At 32.8% G+C, this 16,028-nt stretch overlaps 1 protein-coding gene across 2 annotated transcripts in view; it reads left to right on the top strand.

Annotated features, from left to right (window-relative positions):
* LOC118195993 (integrin alpha-PS1-like) overlaps positions 1-16,028 on the top strand; it is a 227,786-nt gene that overhangs the window by 147,882 nt on the left and 63,876 nt on the right. For both annotated transcript variants that reach the window (XM_035367351.2, XM_035367371.2), the window contains exon 2: positions 14,238-14,368. In XM_035367351.2, the coding sequence (XP_035223242.1) occupies positions 14,238-14,368 (131 nt within the window). The remainder of the gene's footprint in view (positions 1-14,237; positions 14,369-16,028) is intronic.

Below are 16,028 nucleotides of genomic sequence, written 5' to 3'. Positions count from 1 at the left end.
AAATGAATGCGGTCAGTGAGTGTGAAAAATGAAGTATTTCCTTCAACTATTTGCATGTTTCAAAACAATATTTACATCTTTGAATATGGTATTGCATCGTGTCATCGAACACCAACAGTAAACAGATTTCCCCCGCCAAAAAAAATCAGTTCAAAAATTGTATGGTCTGTCCTATCGCCAGATCTCAATACGATTGAAAAGATCTGGATGATGATATTAAGCTAGAAATTCAGTTTTAAAAACAAAATAAAGTGAAAATAATTGAAACTGTAATTTCATGCTGGTGTCATCTAATTCCAGTAAATTACCTTGACAAACATGTGAATAGTCTGTCCGAGCGATATGCATTGATTCTTAAAAACAAAACTTCTCCAGCTAAATAATGAATCAGCTATGTAACTTGAAACAAGTGCAGAATTCATTAATTAAAGTAAAATGTTCGCTATTTTGTAATTTTTCTTCATTATTTTCTTTTGCTTTTGAATTTAAAGTTACTTGTAGTTTACAAGAATTATAAAAAGAATATTTATATTAGAATAACAGTTTCTTGCCATTTTCTCACGTATAACATTTAGAGTAATGCTATTTTAAATTTAAAAAATCTTTGGAATTATCTGTGAAATTACCTTTAAATTGATATATTATTTATTAATGTTAGCATTTAAATTATTTTTTTAAACGTAGTTAGATGCACTAAATAATACTTCCATAAAGAATTTTTCTCCAAGATACAGTTCTGTTTATGCCATTTTATGTTCAAAAACGATATACAGAATCAAACACAGCTTTTAGAACTGAAATTCTTTTTTAGTTGAATTTTATTTTCGCTTATTAGTAGGTATTATTTTTATTTAAGAACAAAAGCGAAACACTGTATGGCATTTTCATACTTTTAAATGTTTAATTTTATTATTTTTTATTAGTTTTTTTTAACGGTAAATTCTTCTTCGAGATAAAATAAAGTTTTCATATTGTGTGGCTCTATTACGATTATTTATTTATTTTGTTAACGTAATTTTGGCTGCAGTGATATGGAGATTCCCGTATAATATTTGCATATAATTTTTAGCTGAAAATACATAAGTTGAAACTTCCATATCAGAATACTTCCTAATAGGCAAGAGTTTCTAAATTACTTTCGTTTTCTACTTCTTAATTGACTTTAATTATTCTAGTCTTTACTTGCTAATTTCTCTAAATTCCAATTGTTTTAATTTCTTTTTAGTAATTCACAACATTTGTTTTTACTTTTGGTTTTGAATTTTCCTTTTACCCTTGCCTACATGGATGACGAAACACGAATTGAATAATTGAAGAGTTACGTTTGGAGGCATCTTCCCGTTGCTAAGTCTGTCTCCTGCTTGCTCAACAATTATTCACTTACGCATTTTTATACAATTTTAGGATTAAAAAATTTATTGGAATTATATATTATACATTTATTATACATTCATAGATTTTGTTACTTGAACTTGATTTACATATGCTCTCAGAATTTAAATGATATTGTAAATTAGTTCGCAGCAATAATTAATCACTTATTTGTAATTGAATTTCATTTAAAATTCAATTAACTTTAAATTTGCTTTTTACGAATAGAAGAATATTTGTTAAATTCAAATTTCATTCCTTGCAGCAATGGCGCAAGAGAATTATTTAAATTTAATTTAACTTTACTATATTCTTTTGAAACAAATATAAATATGCACATTTATATACGTACGCAATTTTTTTAAACATTAGAATTGCAGTTTTTATGTAATTAATATATAATTTCCAAAAATAAAAAGAGACATTACTGGAAGGTACACGACAGGACATTTCCGTGCATGCTATTGCGGTCACGATTTAGCCTAAAATATATTTATGTCTGTCTCGCTCTGTTCATCCTAAATGTCCTTTGCAGGTGCCAACGCCATCCGTAACTTTCCTCGCAAGCTGTTTTACAGATTAAGATCTGACATTCAGAGATGAGGAGGGGGAGGGGTGATGTGTGCTGATCCCGTTGAGCTTGTTGAGGGATCTCTTCTTCGACTTCGTGGGGGTTGACGCGAGGATTTGCGGTTACCCGGGTAACCGCCCCACACGGCTTCTTCTGCCTCTTTTTGTATCTGTTTCGCATGGAGGTAGTTACTTCCTACCTCCATGCTGTTTCGCAGGAGGTGAGCGAGTTGGAGTTGCCTTGACAACTGGAAGTTAGTTGTCTCCGAAGTTTCTATTTTAATATATGGATTCAATTTTAAAAGGACTTTCTGTACAATAACACTCATGTTGTATTCCTATCGCATCCATTGGTCTCTCATCTAAAGCGATGGTAATGAATAGATATTTAACATTGTTGCTTTGCAGAGGTTTGTATATGGTACGTTAATTTAATTTTCGGAATACCCGCTTATCGTCCATGACATAATTGTAAAAAAATTAACGTGCAATTAACGTTTGACCATGTCTTATCGAATACATGTATAAATGTCCAGCTGTTAAAAGAGCCCGATGTTAGATATCGCGAAGGTAAAGATGCTATAGGTTTTTCCTTATTTTGCATAACAAATTTATTTTAAATTTGATTCCTATTCTGAACTTCTCAACTTCCCCTCACCTTCTCTCGCCAGGATGTAAATTTAAAGTTAAGTGAAGTGCATATTTAAACGAGTCATCATGCAAAGATGCCAAAAAACAAACTTAGCAAATTTTACACTTAGCAAATTTCAACTTCCTGTTTTCAGTACTGTCCTAATTTGTTTAATACGAGCAAAATTTTTATCTTTTTTTAAAATATTTAGGTATCGTTTATTTGAGGGAGAGAGGAGGAGGGGGAACTCTGCTTTTCTATTCATTGTTTCACTCATATTGATTTTGAAATAGTAATTGTAATATCTGAATAAAATCCTGAATTTTTTTTTCATATGTGGAAGAAATGTAGCCATTTACCACGGACAGGTTTCCCAAAGGAAATCCGGTACTGCATTACGGACTACTAATAAAGAAATCCTATTCAAATTCTTTGGTTTGACGCTAATACCGAGTTGGTTTAAAAATGGGCAATCTGCAATTTTTCGCCGAGTTATTTGTTCGAAAGAATTCCCATTCAAGTTCTTTGGTTCGACGCTAAGAGCTGATTGGTTGAAAAGCATACAATCTAAAATTTTTCTCCGAGTTATTTGTTCGAAAGAATTCCCATTCAAGCTCTTTGGTTCGACGCTAATAGCTGATTGGTTGAAAAAAGCACAATCTGCAATTTTTCGCCGAGTTTTATTTGTTCGTAACCATTGTCAGAAATGGTCGTTACGAAAAGATGCGCTTTATTTATTAAAAAGGATTCAAGTGTGTGAATAAGCTTTTCTAAAATGATATTGCATAAAGTCTGAATTAAGTTATGGGCGAGACATATTAATTTTTTTATTATAACGTAATTAAAAGTAATTAATTTAATATCAGCTTTCGTATGAAGTGCCACCCCCGTATTAAAGAAATTAACGCTTTACAAGTTTCTTAACGAAAGGTATTTTATACGAGTACCGAAGAAACACACTGAAATCCGAGGAGATTGAGCGACGCACTATTATAAAAGATTAAAGATAGAATCAATCATAAAGCATACTTAGGGACAAGTTTATCCGTGTAACAAATGTCTTAGATTAAGAGTTCTCGCACTTGAAGAAATCTTAAAAGTTCGAGAAAGAATTTGGTTAAGATTGGTGCCACGAGCCACTTGCGGGATCATTCATTTTGCGGGCCGCTTCGAGCACGTCTTCACCCGACGACCTTTCTAAATCATTTGGCGCCCAAGAGCCCTTAATAGAAGCTTGTGGCTTACAGATCAGTAGTAAGCGTTCTCTTTTATAAATGCACTTTCTCGATCCCATCTCATTTTTTAAAGGGGGTACTAAATTAAGAAAAGAAAAAAAAAAAAAAAATGCATTAAAAAGTAGTATAGTACCTCTGAAGTATTACTCTCCAAGCACTTAAACGGCGATGTAAAAAATGTGTTCCATTCCCTCCCCCGTAAATCATGTAAGACAAATGAGAAGGGGAGGACATTTGTAGCGTTGCTGATTTGTCTAGAGTAGTCGGTACTCGTGTATGGGGATAGCCAGATTAAAATCTTCGTTTAAATCATAGCAATTATAATAAAAAGTAACGGAAAAACAGGAAAATTTAAATATAAGTCTTCTGAGGAGCGTTGCCGTAGTGATCATTATCCTAAATGTGTTATTCTGCGTGTTTAGTCCCAAATAAAGCTGTATTGACATAACGTTATTTATTCTTGTGTTCATCCTTCCTTTAAGTATAAATACACCGCATTAATCGCTTGCATGTTAGTCGCGTTCCCGGCTCATCATTTCTCTTTTATACCATAAGGGTTGGAAGATTGAAGCGAAGTTTATTATTTGTTTTACCTTAAAGTAATTGATACTAAGCAGTAGGAATTAGTTTATGTAAATAAGTAGATATGTAAAACTATAGTTTCGAAGACTGAATTTCTTCATCTGCTGCGGTAGTAAAAATGGCGAAAAATAAACATGTGTCTGAGATCGGCACCATCTATTGACAAAAAAAATGAACGAAAAATTATTAAACAAATTCTTGAAAAAGCTTCCCGTAAATAGAAATTATCGCAATCATTAACCTGAGTCGAAAAATTTTTATGGATTCGGAACGCCTCCAGGAGATCTAATTCGCCAACAGAAGTTTCTTTCTGAACAATTTTGGTTGCAAAGAAGCGGAAAATATGATGCTTTGACCAGCAGTGATGATTAAGGATTTATTAGTTTCCTTTTTCGCAACATGTTTATTTTTCGTCACGTTCACTCCTTTAGTTGAAGAAGGTTCTGTTTCACCGTCGAAACGATAATCCTGCAAATTTACTCACGTAACACGGTTTTCTATTGTTTACATGTTGGTTTCTTTAACTGTTAATTCTTTGGCGGATTTTTTCAGGGGCTCCAAGAAAGAAAAGCTGAAGAATACTATACCTGTATTCCAAATCATTTTGTTCATTGCGTTGGGTTTTGTATAGGTGGAAAAAACTCAAAATGTTTTTGTTTATAGAAAGACTGACGCGGAATGTACTCAACATTCAAGATATCCCCCCCCGCGCTCGCTGAACTACGTCTTTAGATTTCTTTTTGTGGAGGTCTGTGAAAGAAAGACTGTATTGAAGGCCTGCTGTGGCTGATGTTGCTGATTTACAGGCCTGTATTTTGAAGGCGAATAGGACGATAGGTCTTACTCACACCAGTCATGCTTTGAATCGGTAGAATTATATACTACAATATCACCAAGACACAGTCTAAGATACAACTGGCAAAATACTGTATAATTCTTTCCAGCTAAGTAAACCAGAATGCAAAACACAATGATTTCGGGTATATGTATCGTTCCTTATCTTTTCTTCTTTTGTGGGTACTGTGTAATTGCATTACCTTGTCTTTGATTTGCATATTAACCCCTAGTATTCCTTCGGACATTGCCGTTTAATTTCGCATCCGCGTTACTAGAGTCATTTCTGAGTGTTATTTCGTTGTTGCAAAATGTTTAATTCCTGTTGAAAATAGCTTTTTAATGTATTCAAGTTAAAAAAGAAACTAGAATATCACCAAGACACAGTCGCTGTTCTATAAACAAAAACATTTTGAGTACATGTTATTATTTACAATGTGATTTAATACTTTAAACGTTTTCCCGTTTCCTATGCCCAGTTGCATGCTGCTGAATAGCGACAGATCGAGGTTCCACGTATGAGAAATCCCAGATTTGTATCAGATCCTATAGAAGAATCTGCGAAATAAATCGTGTCTGATATAATCCGATATAATTGCTTTTCTTTCCCCCCCTTTTTTTTTTTTTTCTTTTCTTTCTATCTTTCTATCGTGCTCCTAGACAGGCTTAATCGGGTTCTAAGTGAAGAAGCATTGAACATTTGTTTATACTTCTTAACTACGACTCACTAGTGTTGTCTGAGAACAAACAGTAGCGAGTAAGAGAAAAAGAGAACAATAGTGAGTAAGATAAAAGGTGAAAGAAAACAATTTACAGTATATTATGTGTGTGATTGTAAATCGCGTGATTGAATTCTGTTTCTGATTTTACTACAGTAATTACTACAGAGGTAAAAGATTTGTATAGGTTTCCTTTTCCCAATATAAAAAATTATCGTAATCCCTGTTCCTGCACTTGTATGGTCTAAGTGATCAGCATGCCCGCCGAGCAAGTGGAAGATCTGTGATTTAACCCTGGTTGGTTTTTCAAGTTTCCTGCTTCGGAAAACGTAATTGTTTGTCAGTATGTTATGGTGACATCTAAATAAATAAAAGGAGATCTATATTACTGTCGTGATTCCAAATAACGAAAGGCAGAAAAAACAGTTTTTCGTTTGATGTATGTGACGTTAGTCAAGACGGTAAAAATTAAAATGATATATTGTAGAAAGATCGAATATTTCGTAAGCGTTTTATTCTATACTGACCGAAATCACTTACAATCGTGAGTGTCGTCTTGGGAAGTTTCAACACCTTCTTAAACAGGTGTTTAAGAAGGTGTTGGAAGTTTTCACTGCGTATTAGCCCGAATATAAAATGACACCATCTTAAAACCAACCTCGTATTTTTGAAAGTGTTTTGTAATAAGTCATCACGTGTATGAGCATGATGTGTTTGAGGTGTTCTACAGATAATATATCAAATGAATTAAATACTTACTTACTTACCACCAGCCGAGTTGCTATACCGCCTGTTATATGACGATTATCAGCATTTGTACTCAATTTGGTGGACCATTCTATTGTCACTAAGCCTAGCCAAAATTCTTAAGAATATTAAAATTTGTAGTGGAATTTATAAAGTTACTCGGGAAGATGGGTATTTGTGACCTATGGTTATTAAAGAGACCCTGTCAAGACTTTGCTGAAGGATTTTTTTTTTTTTTTTTTAAATACGATACGAACTAAACTAACTTTAAATACTATACGAACTCTTTCTAAGATGACAGCCCACAGTTCGAAATGATTTTCGTTTTCTTTGGATATAGTCATTCTAAGGAAAGTGATCGCCATGAAACAGTTCAATAACATTTTTTTCTGTAAGACGGCACTATTTTTGAGAACATGGTGAAAGGTTGATATTTAATATCATCTTTTAAAAGATGTCCACTTCCGCAGAAGACTCAAACCATCTGCAATTGCTCTACTTCTGCAGGAGACTATCTGCAATTGCGATTTGTTAACTATGTTTTAAAAAATATTGAGTGTATGATTTTTCAGAATTTTTGAAGAATATCATTGTCTTAAAAGAGGGAATGTAATGTATCATTGCATTCACTTAAAATAAATAATTTGATGTAAAAGCATTTATATATTACAGATATAGTGCATTATATTGCAGATATCTATGCTCCAGTATTCCTAAAAATGACATTTCAGAGTTTCTGCTTATAAAAATTAATGAAAGAGAATGCGGAAATGCTCTAGCGATTGCATATTTTTTTACGTAATTTTCTTCCCCTCGTCTGATAAAAAAGAGGGATTTTGCCCCTGACGTTTGGCAACAATCATCATTAACCACAATCAAGCACTTCCTGCGCACGTGCACGGGTATCTTCTCTCCGTTAATGAGCAAATGGACGAGTGTGTAAATTTCGGGATGAACTTACAGTAATGCCCATTACTATAATGTGCCCCCCACGCCAACTGCAGACAATCGTTTTTTATTTATTTATTCCGTTGTTTAGCTGAGTTCATTGCAACATGCAGACGACAAGGTTGCACGGTTCATTTTCATTTGTTTCGAACGCTCTTTCCTATTCCCTTCATTCTAATCCCATTGGGATCTAAATTTAGGATAATGAGCTGTGTCTTCTAATCTACACTAACTTTTCATTTCATGAAACGCTTGTATTTTCAGTGCCAATAAAATGAAATTTAATTTTGGAAGATTTCTTTTTTATTTAATAATTTAGGGGGGGGGCAGATAAGTTACAACCCGGGTGAGTACTTGTTACTATTGGTGAAATACTTGTCTCTATGTTGAGTTCATAATCAAGTTTTGAATTAATAAATTTTAAATATTATGTATTTACATGTGTAGCGATTTTGGATTCTAAAATGTTTAAATCGGTTTGTTTTTATATTATGATGCTACTTGCTTTTAATTTTCCAGAGTCTTATTGAAAAATATAGCTGTAAATATCTTGATAAAGAATGCCATTAGTTGAAAAACGTGAAAGCAGGAAAGCAAATCAGGAATTCGTGGTCTTATAGCATAAAGTTTTTGAAATGGGATTTAAAAAAAAAAAAAAAAAAAAAAAAAAAAAAAAAAGTTTTCTAATTTAATAACAATATTAGTTAAAGTCTATTACTACTATATTAGTCTATTACGACTTTTTCATTTAGCAGCAGCAAATGAAAATATTTCCAATGAATAAAAGTAAAATATGAAATCTTTTACAAACTATCTTGACGAACAATAAGCATTCCACAGCGAAATATTTTACTATTACTTGGAAGTTAAATTTAGCTAAATCTATTAGGAATGACGGAATAAATGTTTCTAATACTTATGTTTTACTGTGCCAATAAAATGAAATTTAATTAAATGAAACTAAATTGAGAAATTGAGACAGGAAAAGAAAGATACTTTTGCGTACGTGACGATTTAAATTGAAATGATGTTTCAACAGGATGGTCTCGGTTAATAATCGGATACCATTGATCAGAGTCGTATGGGTCACGTTTAATGACGCAATATTTTGACCTAAGACGGCTGGTCTTGGGTTGTTGGACTCCGACCACTCAGCTTTAAATTGTTGCCCCCTGAGTTTTTTTTTTTTTTTTTTTTTTTTTAAATGAGAACGGTGTTTTTATGTTTATTTTGTTTTGGTGAGTTTGCAATAATTTTGACTTAGGTCAGGCATCTCTGTATGAGCTCGTGATTTCCTTTATGAAACCCAAATTCAATCGCCAAAAAGTACACTGAATTAATAACTAGTGGATGATAATATTTCTGCACGCTTTACGTAACAAGAGAATGTGGGAATTATTTTTATGTGAAATTTCGGTCCAGTTGGTAAAAATATTGTCTGCACTTTTGGTCGGATTATAAAAACAAAAAATCTGATGTGTACACCACATGACTTCCTTGTACGGAATATTAAATTATACGCATTTTTTCTTGCATTTCATTTAAACTTATTAGACTGAATTAAACCTACATCGCCGACAGCACATATACCACAATAGAATAAATGCATTCTTTAAAATTCACTTTGTGTACCATAGCGACGCTTTGGCGCTAGGTTTACTTAACAGTATTATATTTCGTTCATATAACTCAGAATGCACAAAATTTATATCATTTAAAGAATTATCTAATCGTTGCCACATGTTCTATTCAAATACTATAACAAAGCTAGAACGATGTATAAAAGAAATTAAGCAAACAAAATAAAAAAGAAACAATTTTTCACAGACGATTGAGTATTTTCCATTTAATTAATTCAGTTTTCACTTCGCGACAAGGCAAAAATACATAAAAACTCAAAATATCTGTATTAAAAATTACGAAGTAAATCTTAAACGCTTATTTCCTCGAAAAAATTCCAGAAAGAATTAAGCATGATTTAAATAATAAATGAAGGCGTTATCTTTGTTGTTGCGAAGCTAAGTTTCTCTAGATTGGCAACAAATCCGCTATTCTGCTGTTTTAAATGTAAACAAGAGCAATGGCCGCCATCAAAAACAGTATTAGGCTTAGCGGCATTTAAACAATTTTAAAATTGTTGATAATTCTAAAAATATTGCATACAGATTTACTAAAGGCATAAAAACCTTAACGAGAAGATAAGAACAACATAATTCAATCATTTTTAAATCAAAAAATGTACAATTTACAAACATATAAGAGTAAAGAAACTGAGATCACTGAGCCGGGTAACAGAGTGGATATATATATATAAATATATTCATATACGTTTGGTGCGGCCGATTGCAACCAAAATACGAGGTGCACATCTACATGTTATAGCAGTCCTATATACAAAATTTCAACGTTCTGAGGCTACTCGTTTTTGAGTTATGCGAGATACGTACATACGTTCGTACAGACGCCATGAAAAATTCTCTTCAGAATTCATTTTAAAGCAGTTTTATAATTTTTTTGGAGGAAAAGTGTGTTTTATTCTTACATACATATATCACGGAAATACATCGTTAAATTGCATTTGAAAGAGGTCAAAATGGGATATTTTCGTTGAAATACGCTGCCTGAAACTTTTCGCGATTACAACCTTTTTACTTCGTACAAGGAAGTAAAAACAGATATATCAGCTCTCATTTTAATCCAAATGGCATATCTGCAAGTGGAGCACCTATTAAATTTTCGAGCGCTATAAATGTGAAGTTTTTTTTCTTATTAAGAAATAGTATTTCTCTATTCATAAATTTAGCTTCTTCAAATTATATCTTAGCATTATACGATACTTACCACTGGACCTTTTTTCTCCAGTAATGTGTTTTCGTTTTAAGGGAGTCACTTTTCAGCCGCTCATTAAAATCCTGAATAACGAGTTTGCATATTTTCAACCCGGCATTTAATTCCATCGTTTCTAAGAGGCTGATATAGCAAGGATAGTTCCCCTCCCCATCCATTTTTATTTTATTAAGATTGGATTGCACACGTGATCGGAACGACCATGTTATTGTTTGATATACAGTAGGCATTTTTGGAACAAATATATCTGAAAATTTTTTTACACGAATAGTTCTGGGATCTATCTAGATTTTTAGATCCAATTTCAGAGCTCGCTGGTGAAGCATACTGTTAAATTAATGCTTTGTATCCATTATAATCATTTTATTAATAAAATCTCGTAATCAGAAGTTACAACTTTTGATTAGTACGTGTTAATTAATTAATTTAGATAAATAATTACGTATTAATTAATTTGGAGCACGTCTACGATAAATTAAGTGAATGGTTGTAGTCAGCACGAGCTATTTATCTGCAAAGCGAGAGGTTTCAAATTTCAATATTTTTGGAAAATCTCTAAAATTGCGAAATTATTCGCAGCGTGTTAAAAAACGCCCAGAGAAATAAGACACAAGACTTCTGTCCAATGCTTTGTATTTTGCATGTTATTTGCCTTTTGAGGGAAATTATGATTGCTAAAAATGACTAAGATTTGTAGGTATTCGCTCTTAAGACGAACAGCGAGGTGAAGGAGATGTACCCTTTTAGCTTGTTAAAGTATGTCAGTGATCAAATTTATGAATCGTGATGAAACTGACGATGGCGATTTGATTAATTTGAATTTGATATCGCGATCTTATTCTTGGAACTGATGATGTATTTTCTTTCAAATTTATTAGACAAGCTAGTCTTACTCTATGCGATTAAATGAGAGGTTATCGCATAGTTTGATAAAAGGAAAGACTAAGGAACAGAAATAAAATTATTTTTATAAATTCTGAAATTGTTATTTCTTTTTATTATTTATTAGCCCAAAGGACGTTAGCCCAGAAAGGCTATTAATTTCGTTTTGGCATTTTGCGTTGGTTCACTTAAATGTCGATTCACTTTTCAAATTGTTGCCACCAAATATTAGAGCCCCGCATTATATTTAAAGAAATTAAATTATGAAGAATGTGCGTGTATGTATGTATGTTTCTCGTGCTACGTAAAAACAGCGGTACTTCTCAAATTTTCAATAAAGCCCGAATTTGGAATTTGTTTTATTATCTATTTCATATTTTGTAAAACTTTAACGAATTTTTGAATAAGAAACTCATAACGAATTTTTGAATAAGAAACTCAACGATTTCAAAGCGAGCAATGGCAACACTGTACGAGAAAAAGAGGGGGGAGGAATTTATCTCCAGCGCGCGAGATTGTATATCGGAAATCCTAAAGATATGCTCATTTTAAAAGTATTTTGTGATGTTGCTGTCGAATTGAATTTTGTGGTTTAATGCGAAGAACATGGGGGAGGGGGAATCTTTTTGTGCGTAATATAAAATCTTAAATTTTTTGGATTTTTTTTAAAAATTATTTTTTATTTTATTTTTATTTTCAATTCCTTATCTTTCGTGAATTCGAAATACTTCCGATCTAAAGTATTAGTGAGAAATAACCTTCCTGTGCCTGTGAAAAAGCTGAAATGTGGTTTTTTTTTTTTTTTTTTTTTTTTTTTTTTTTTTTTTTGAATTGGTTAGGATTTATTTGAAATGAAAGTAAATGCGTTTCATGTATGCCCCTTTTCTTTTAGAATTTTTAAAGTCACATTGTAAAATAAAAGTGATACTAAACATTTATAAAAATGACGCAACTGTTTATCTACTAAACACAATACTCATACCCTAACCTTTAAAAGTGCGTGCATGTCTTTAAAAGTGTTTTTTAATCTGTATTCAATCAGTTATCTAAAGTAGTACGAATGAAAATGGACACCCAGATATTGTCTGCTGGTATCATTTTTTTCTCATTTTGTATTAAGTAATAAAGGACAACTTCTGAACGCACTAGAGGCAATTTAACATACGCATTATCGCCATGTATCACGCAATAGGTTTTATAGAACAAAATGTTTAGGAATACATCCTGAAATCAGCTCCACATCACACCATGGCCCACAAGTCCCGAGTTGATGGCCTCAAATGTTATAAGCCCGAAACTCTTCTGTAAATAATTAACCCTCTTTTCTTCTTACAAAAGCGAAAATAAATAAATAAAAATAAAGTAAATATTTGTGCTTTTGAAAGACCTCTTTGCCTAGGGCTGCAGATTGTCTTGATCAGACTCTGGCTGGAATAATCAACATGAATTATTTTAGGATGGTAGTTGTACCTATGCATAGATAATGGTACTACATAAAGAAAAGGAATATGTATAAAGAACAGAGTATACAGTGAACCTCTGCAAGATCATTAACATATTAAGACGAGTTTGGTCTTCTGTGGAGGTGGTCATCTTAAAGAAGGATCCCTCTATGTCGTTAATTTTATTATTGCAATAAAAAAATTATTTCTTAGTTTAATTTTCGTTCAATAGATGTAGGTTATTTTTTTAAGCAAATTAATAATAGGTTTTGTGATTAATTCAGTACAGTAAAAACAAAAACAAGATCCTGTGTTTGGATTTTAGAGCCTAATGAAATACATAAAAAGTCATTTTATGGGTTAATTTTGGTTTAAATAGAAATGAGTTGTGTGTATTTAAACAAGTAATAAAATAAACTTTGTGTGTGCATAATTTATCGGAAAAATTTATATTGCTTTATTGAAATAGAAGGTATTCTTTGTTTACTATTTACTGTATAATCTTTGCCAAAATAAAGCGCAGTAAACGGAAGAAAATAAAATTCCTTCATTTGGCAAAACTATAATTACTATTTCATCCCTGGAAAAACCAGCCCCATTTGCTTAATTTCCGAATATCTGAGTGATCTGTAATCCCAGTTATTTCGCATACGTAGGTGTCCTGCTGTGTGTTCTAGAAAATCTGTTAGCTGTTTGTTCCAACTATTCTTGATTAGCAGCTTACAAAATTTCCACTGTAATTGCTACATATGCACATCATTTTCAGAGACATTCTTTTAATAAATGGAAGTTGTGAGCCATAGCACACTGTGCAATGGAATTACTTTTTCTGCAAATTGGGAGTATTGTGTTAATGATGTGTGTATATCTGGTGACAGTGAAAACTATGAAATAATATCAACTAAAGATCAGAGTCGTAGCTAGGGTTTTCAGCGCCCAGGGACAACTGAAGATTTCACGCCCCCTATTGGTTGCCAAGGATGGAAAACATTTAATTCTAAAATGTCGTAACATCAGTTTGGCGCCCCTTGGATTCTGCGCCCGGGGACAGATGCCCCCTTGCCCCCCTCTAGCTACACCCCTGCTAAAGATTATAATAGCAAAGCATCTCGCCAGAAGCGTAGCTAAGGTTTTAAGCGCCCGGGGACACCTTAAGATTTTGCGCCCCTTTCTGTGTTCCAAGAATAGAAAACATTTCATTCTGAAATGTGTATCATCAATTTGGCATCCCCTGGATGCTGCGCCCGGGGACAGATGTCCCCCCTTGCCCCACCCTAGCTACGCCACTGCATCTCGCCCAAGTAGACTGAAAAGTAACGAAGTACACAGGGTTATATTTTCGTTGAATTTAATTTCTTTGCTTTCTTGAATTTTGTGCATTGGAAGTCTTTTTGCTTTCTGTAGTTTATATTCAGAATTTCTGTTGCAGGTTGTTGGTGGGCTCACCTCGTGCCTCCACTAGTCAACCAGGTACAAATCATTCCGGTGCTGTGTATAGATGCCCCATTAGTACGCTGCCTAAAGACTGCCAACAAATTGACATCGAAAACGAAGATGAACGTAAGTTTTTTTTTTTTTTTTTTTTTTTTTTTTTTTTTTTTTAAAATCTTATGTTTTGAATTTTAGCTGTAATTTTTCTTAGCAACGTAGATTTCTTAGGGATAAATTATTCATAAAATGGTTTTCTGTCACGAAAGTCATGTGTTTGCCAGTGGAATGACTCAAGTAAATTTCTTTGCGGGTATTGGGGGGGGGGATATGAGAGAAAAATAATCAGACTGTCGCATGCATTTGATACAGGTTAAATTCATGTACATTTAAAATAATATTTTAGGAGACTGTACGTTGATGAAGAAGCAACTTTTATTCTTTGCAGCAGTGCTGTAAATTGTCTAGTGTAATCCTTTTCAAGTGTGGGTGTAAACTTTTTTTGAAAATCGTCCTCATTGTCTTTTAAGTCGTCAATGGTCTTAATAGCGGTCTTTTAATTGGTTTATATGCAACTTGTCTTAAGGTCGTTTAATTGATCAGTGGCCTTAATAGCGCCCTTTTAATTGGTTTAAATTCAACAGAAGAATCTGTCTTCCTCACATTATGGAAAAACGGCGGCACATAGTCTCCAAATTTTAAACATACGCAGTCTTACATCCAGACTCTTAGTCGGCATTTGGAATTCCGTATTTGCTTTTCCTTTATTTTATGTTTTATACAAACTTAAAATGAAATTCTAATTAAAAAAATTAGCGATTTAAAAGCAATATATTGCCACTCGGCAAAGTGTAAGATATTGTCATGTGTCAAATTTAATCATAAAACTAGCGATTTAAAAGAAATGTGTTGTTGGCAGTCGGCAAAGCTTAACATATTTGCCTTTTAAATGTATCAATTAATCAACAGCATCGACGATTTAAAAGAAACGTGTTGCTACCGCCCAAAATAATATTTTCTTATTTTGTACGCACCCGTATATTGCCCTTCGTCAAAGCGTAAGATAATTAATTTTTCTTTCAAATTTGATCTCTCTGTTATTGATTAATAAATTAAGCAATTTAAAAGTAATAAACTGTGTTTCTCATCTGTATTATTATTATTAATTAGTAACTGGACTTCATAAAATCATTATATATAATTTTTAAGCGGCTAGTATTAATAACAATTATAATAGTAGTAGGATGCGGAATTGAGATCGCGTGAGTAAGGAAGCTGCGAATTAACTGGAATCCTCTTTTTGGTCAAAATTCGATGACAAGTTAATGCAATATGACAGAGGATAGTGTTGTGATTGAATATTCATATATCTGCAATGTTTTGACAAACATGACAAATACTTTCATACTATTAATACTCCATAATAAATATGTTCCAACATTTCTTTTTTCTTCTGCTGATGAATGCCTTATGGATTTCACATTTTCTCAGTCATCTGAAGATTCTTTTATGTACAGATGCTTCCAATCTACAGATTTGATGCTTCCTACAAGACTTGACGCTTTCTACACATTTGATGAGAAGATATTCCATCTATAGTTTTGTGTTCTGGAGAGGGCTTGCTATTCATAAGCTTGTCCTCCCCTCGTTTGCATTATCTTCTCACTACGTTAAACTGAAAATTTGATCTACACTGCTAAGATGTCATTGCTGTATTTATGTTTTGCTTATTTCAATTACACATTCATGCAAATCATTGTAGGTTTACTTTCCATAATCCTCGATTTGGTTT

The sequence above is a fragment of the Stegodyphus dumicola genome, chromosome 4 (genome assembly GCF_044657685.1).
Source record: "Stegodyphus dumicola isolate Sdum_Otavi_A_Nest chromosome 4, ASM4465768v1".
Taxonomy (NCBI): domain Eukaryota; kingdom Metazoa; phylum Arthropoda; class Arachnida; order Araneae; family Eresidae; genus Stegodyphus; species Stegodyphus dumicola.
The sequence above is the reverse complement of the archived record's forward strand: the minus strand, read 5'-3'. Positions and strand labels throughout refer to the sequence as shown.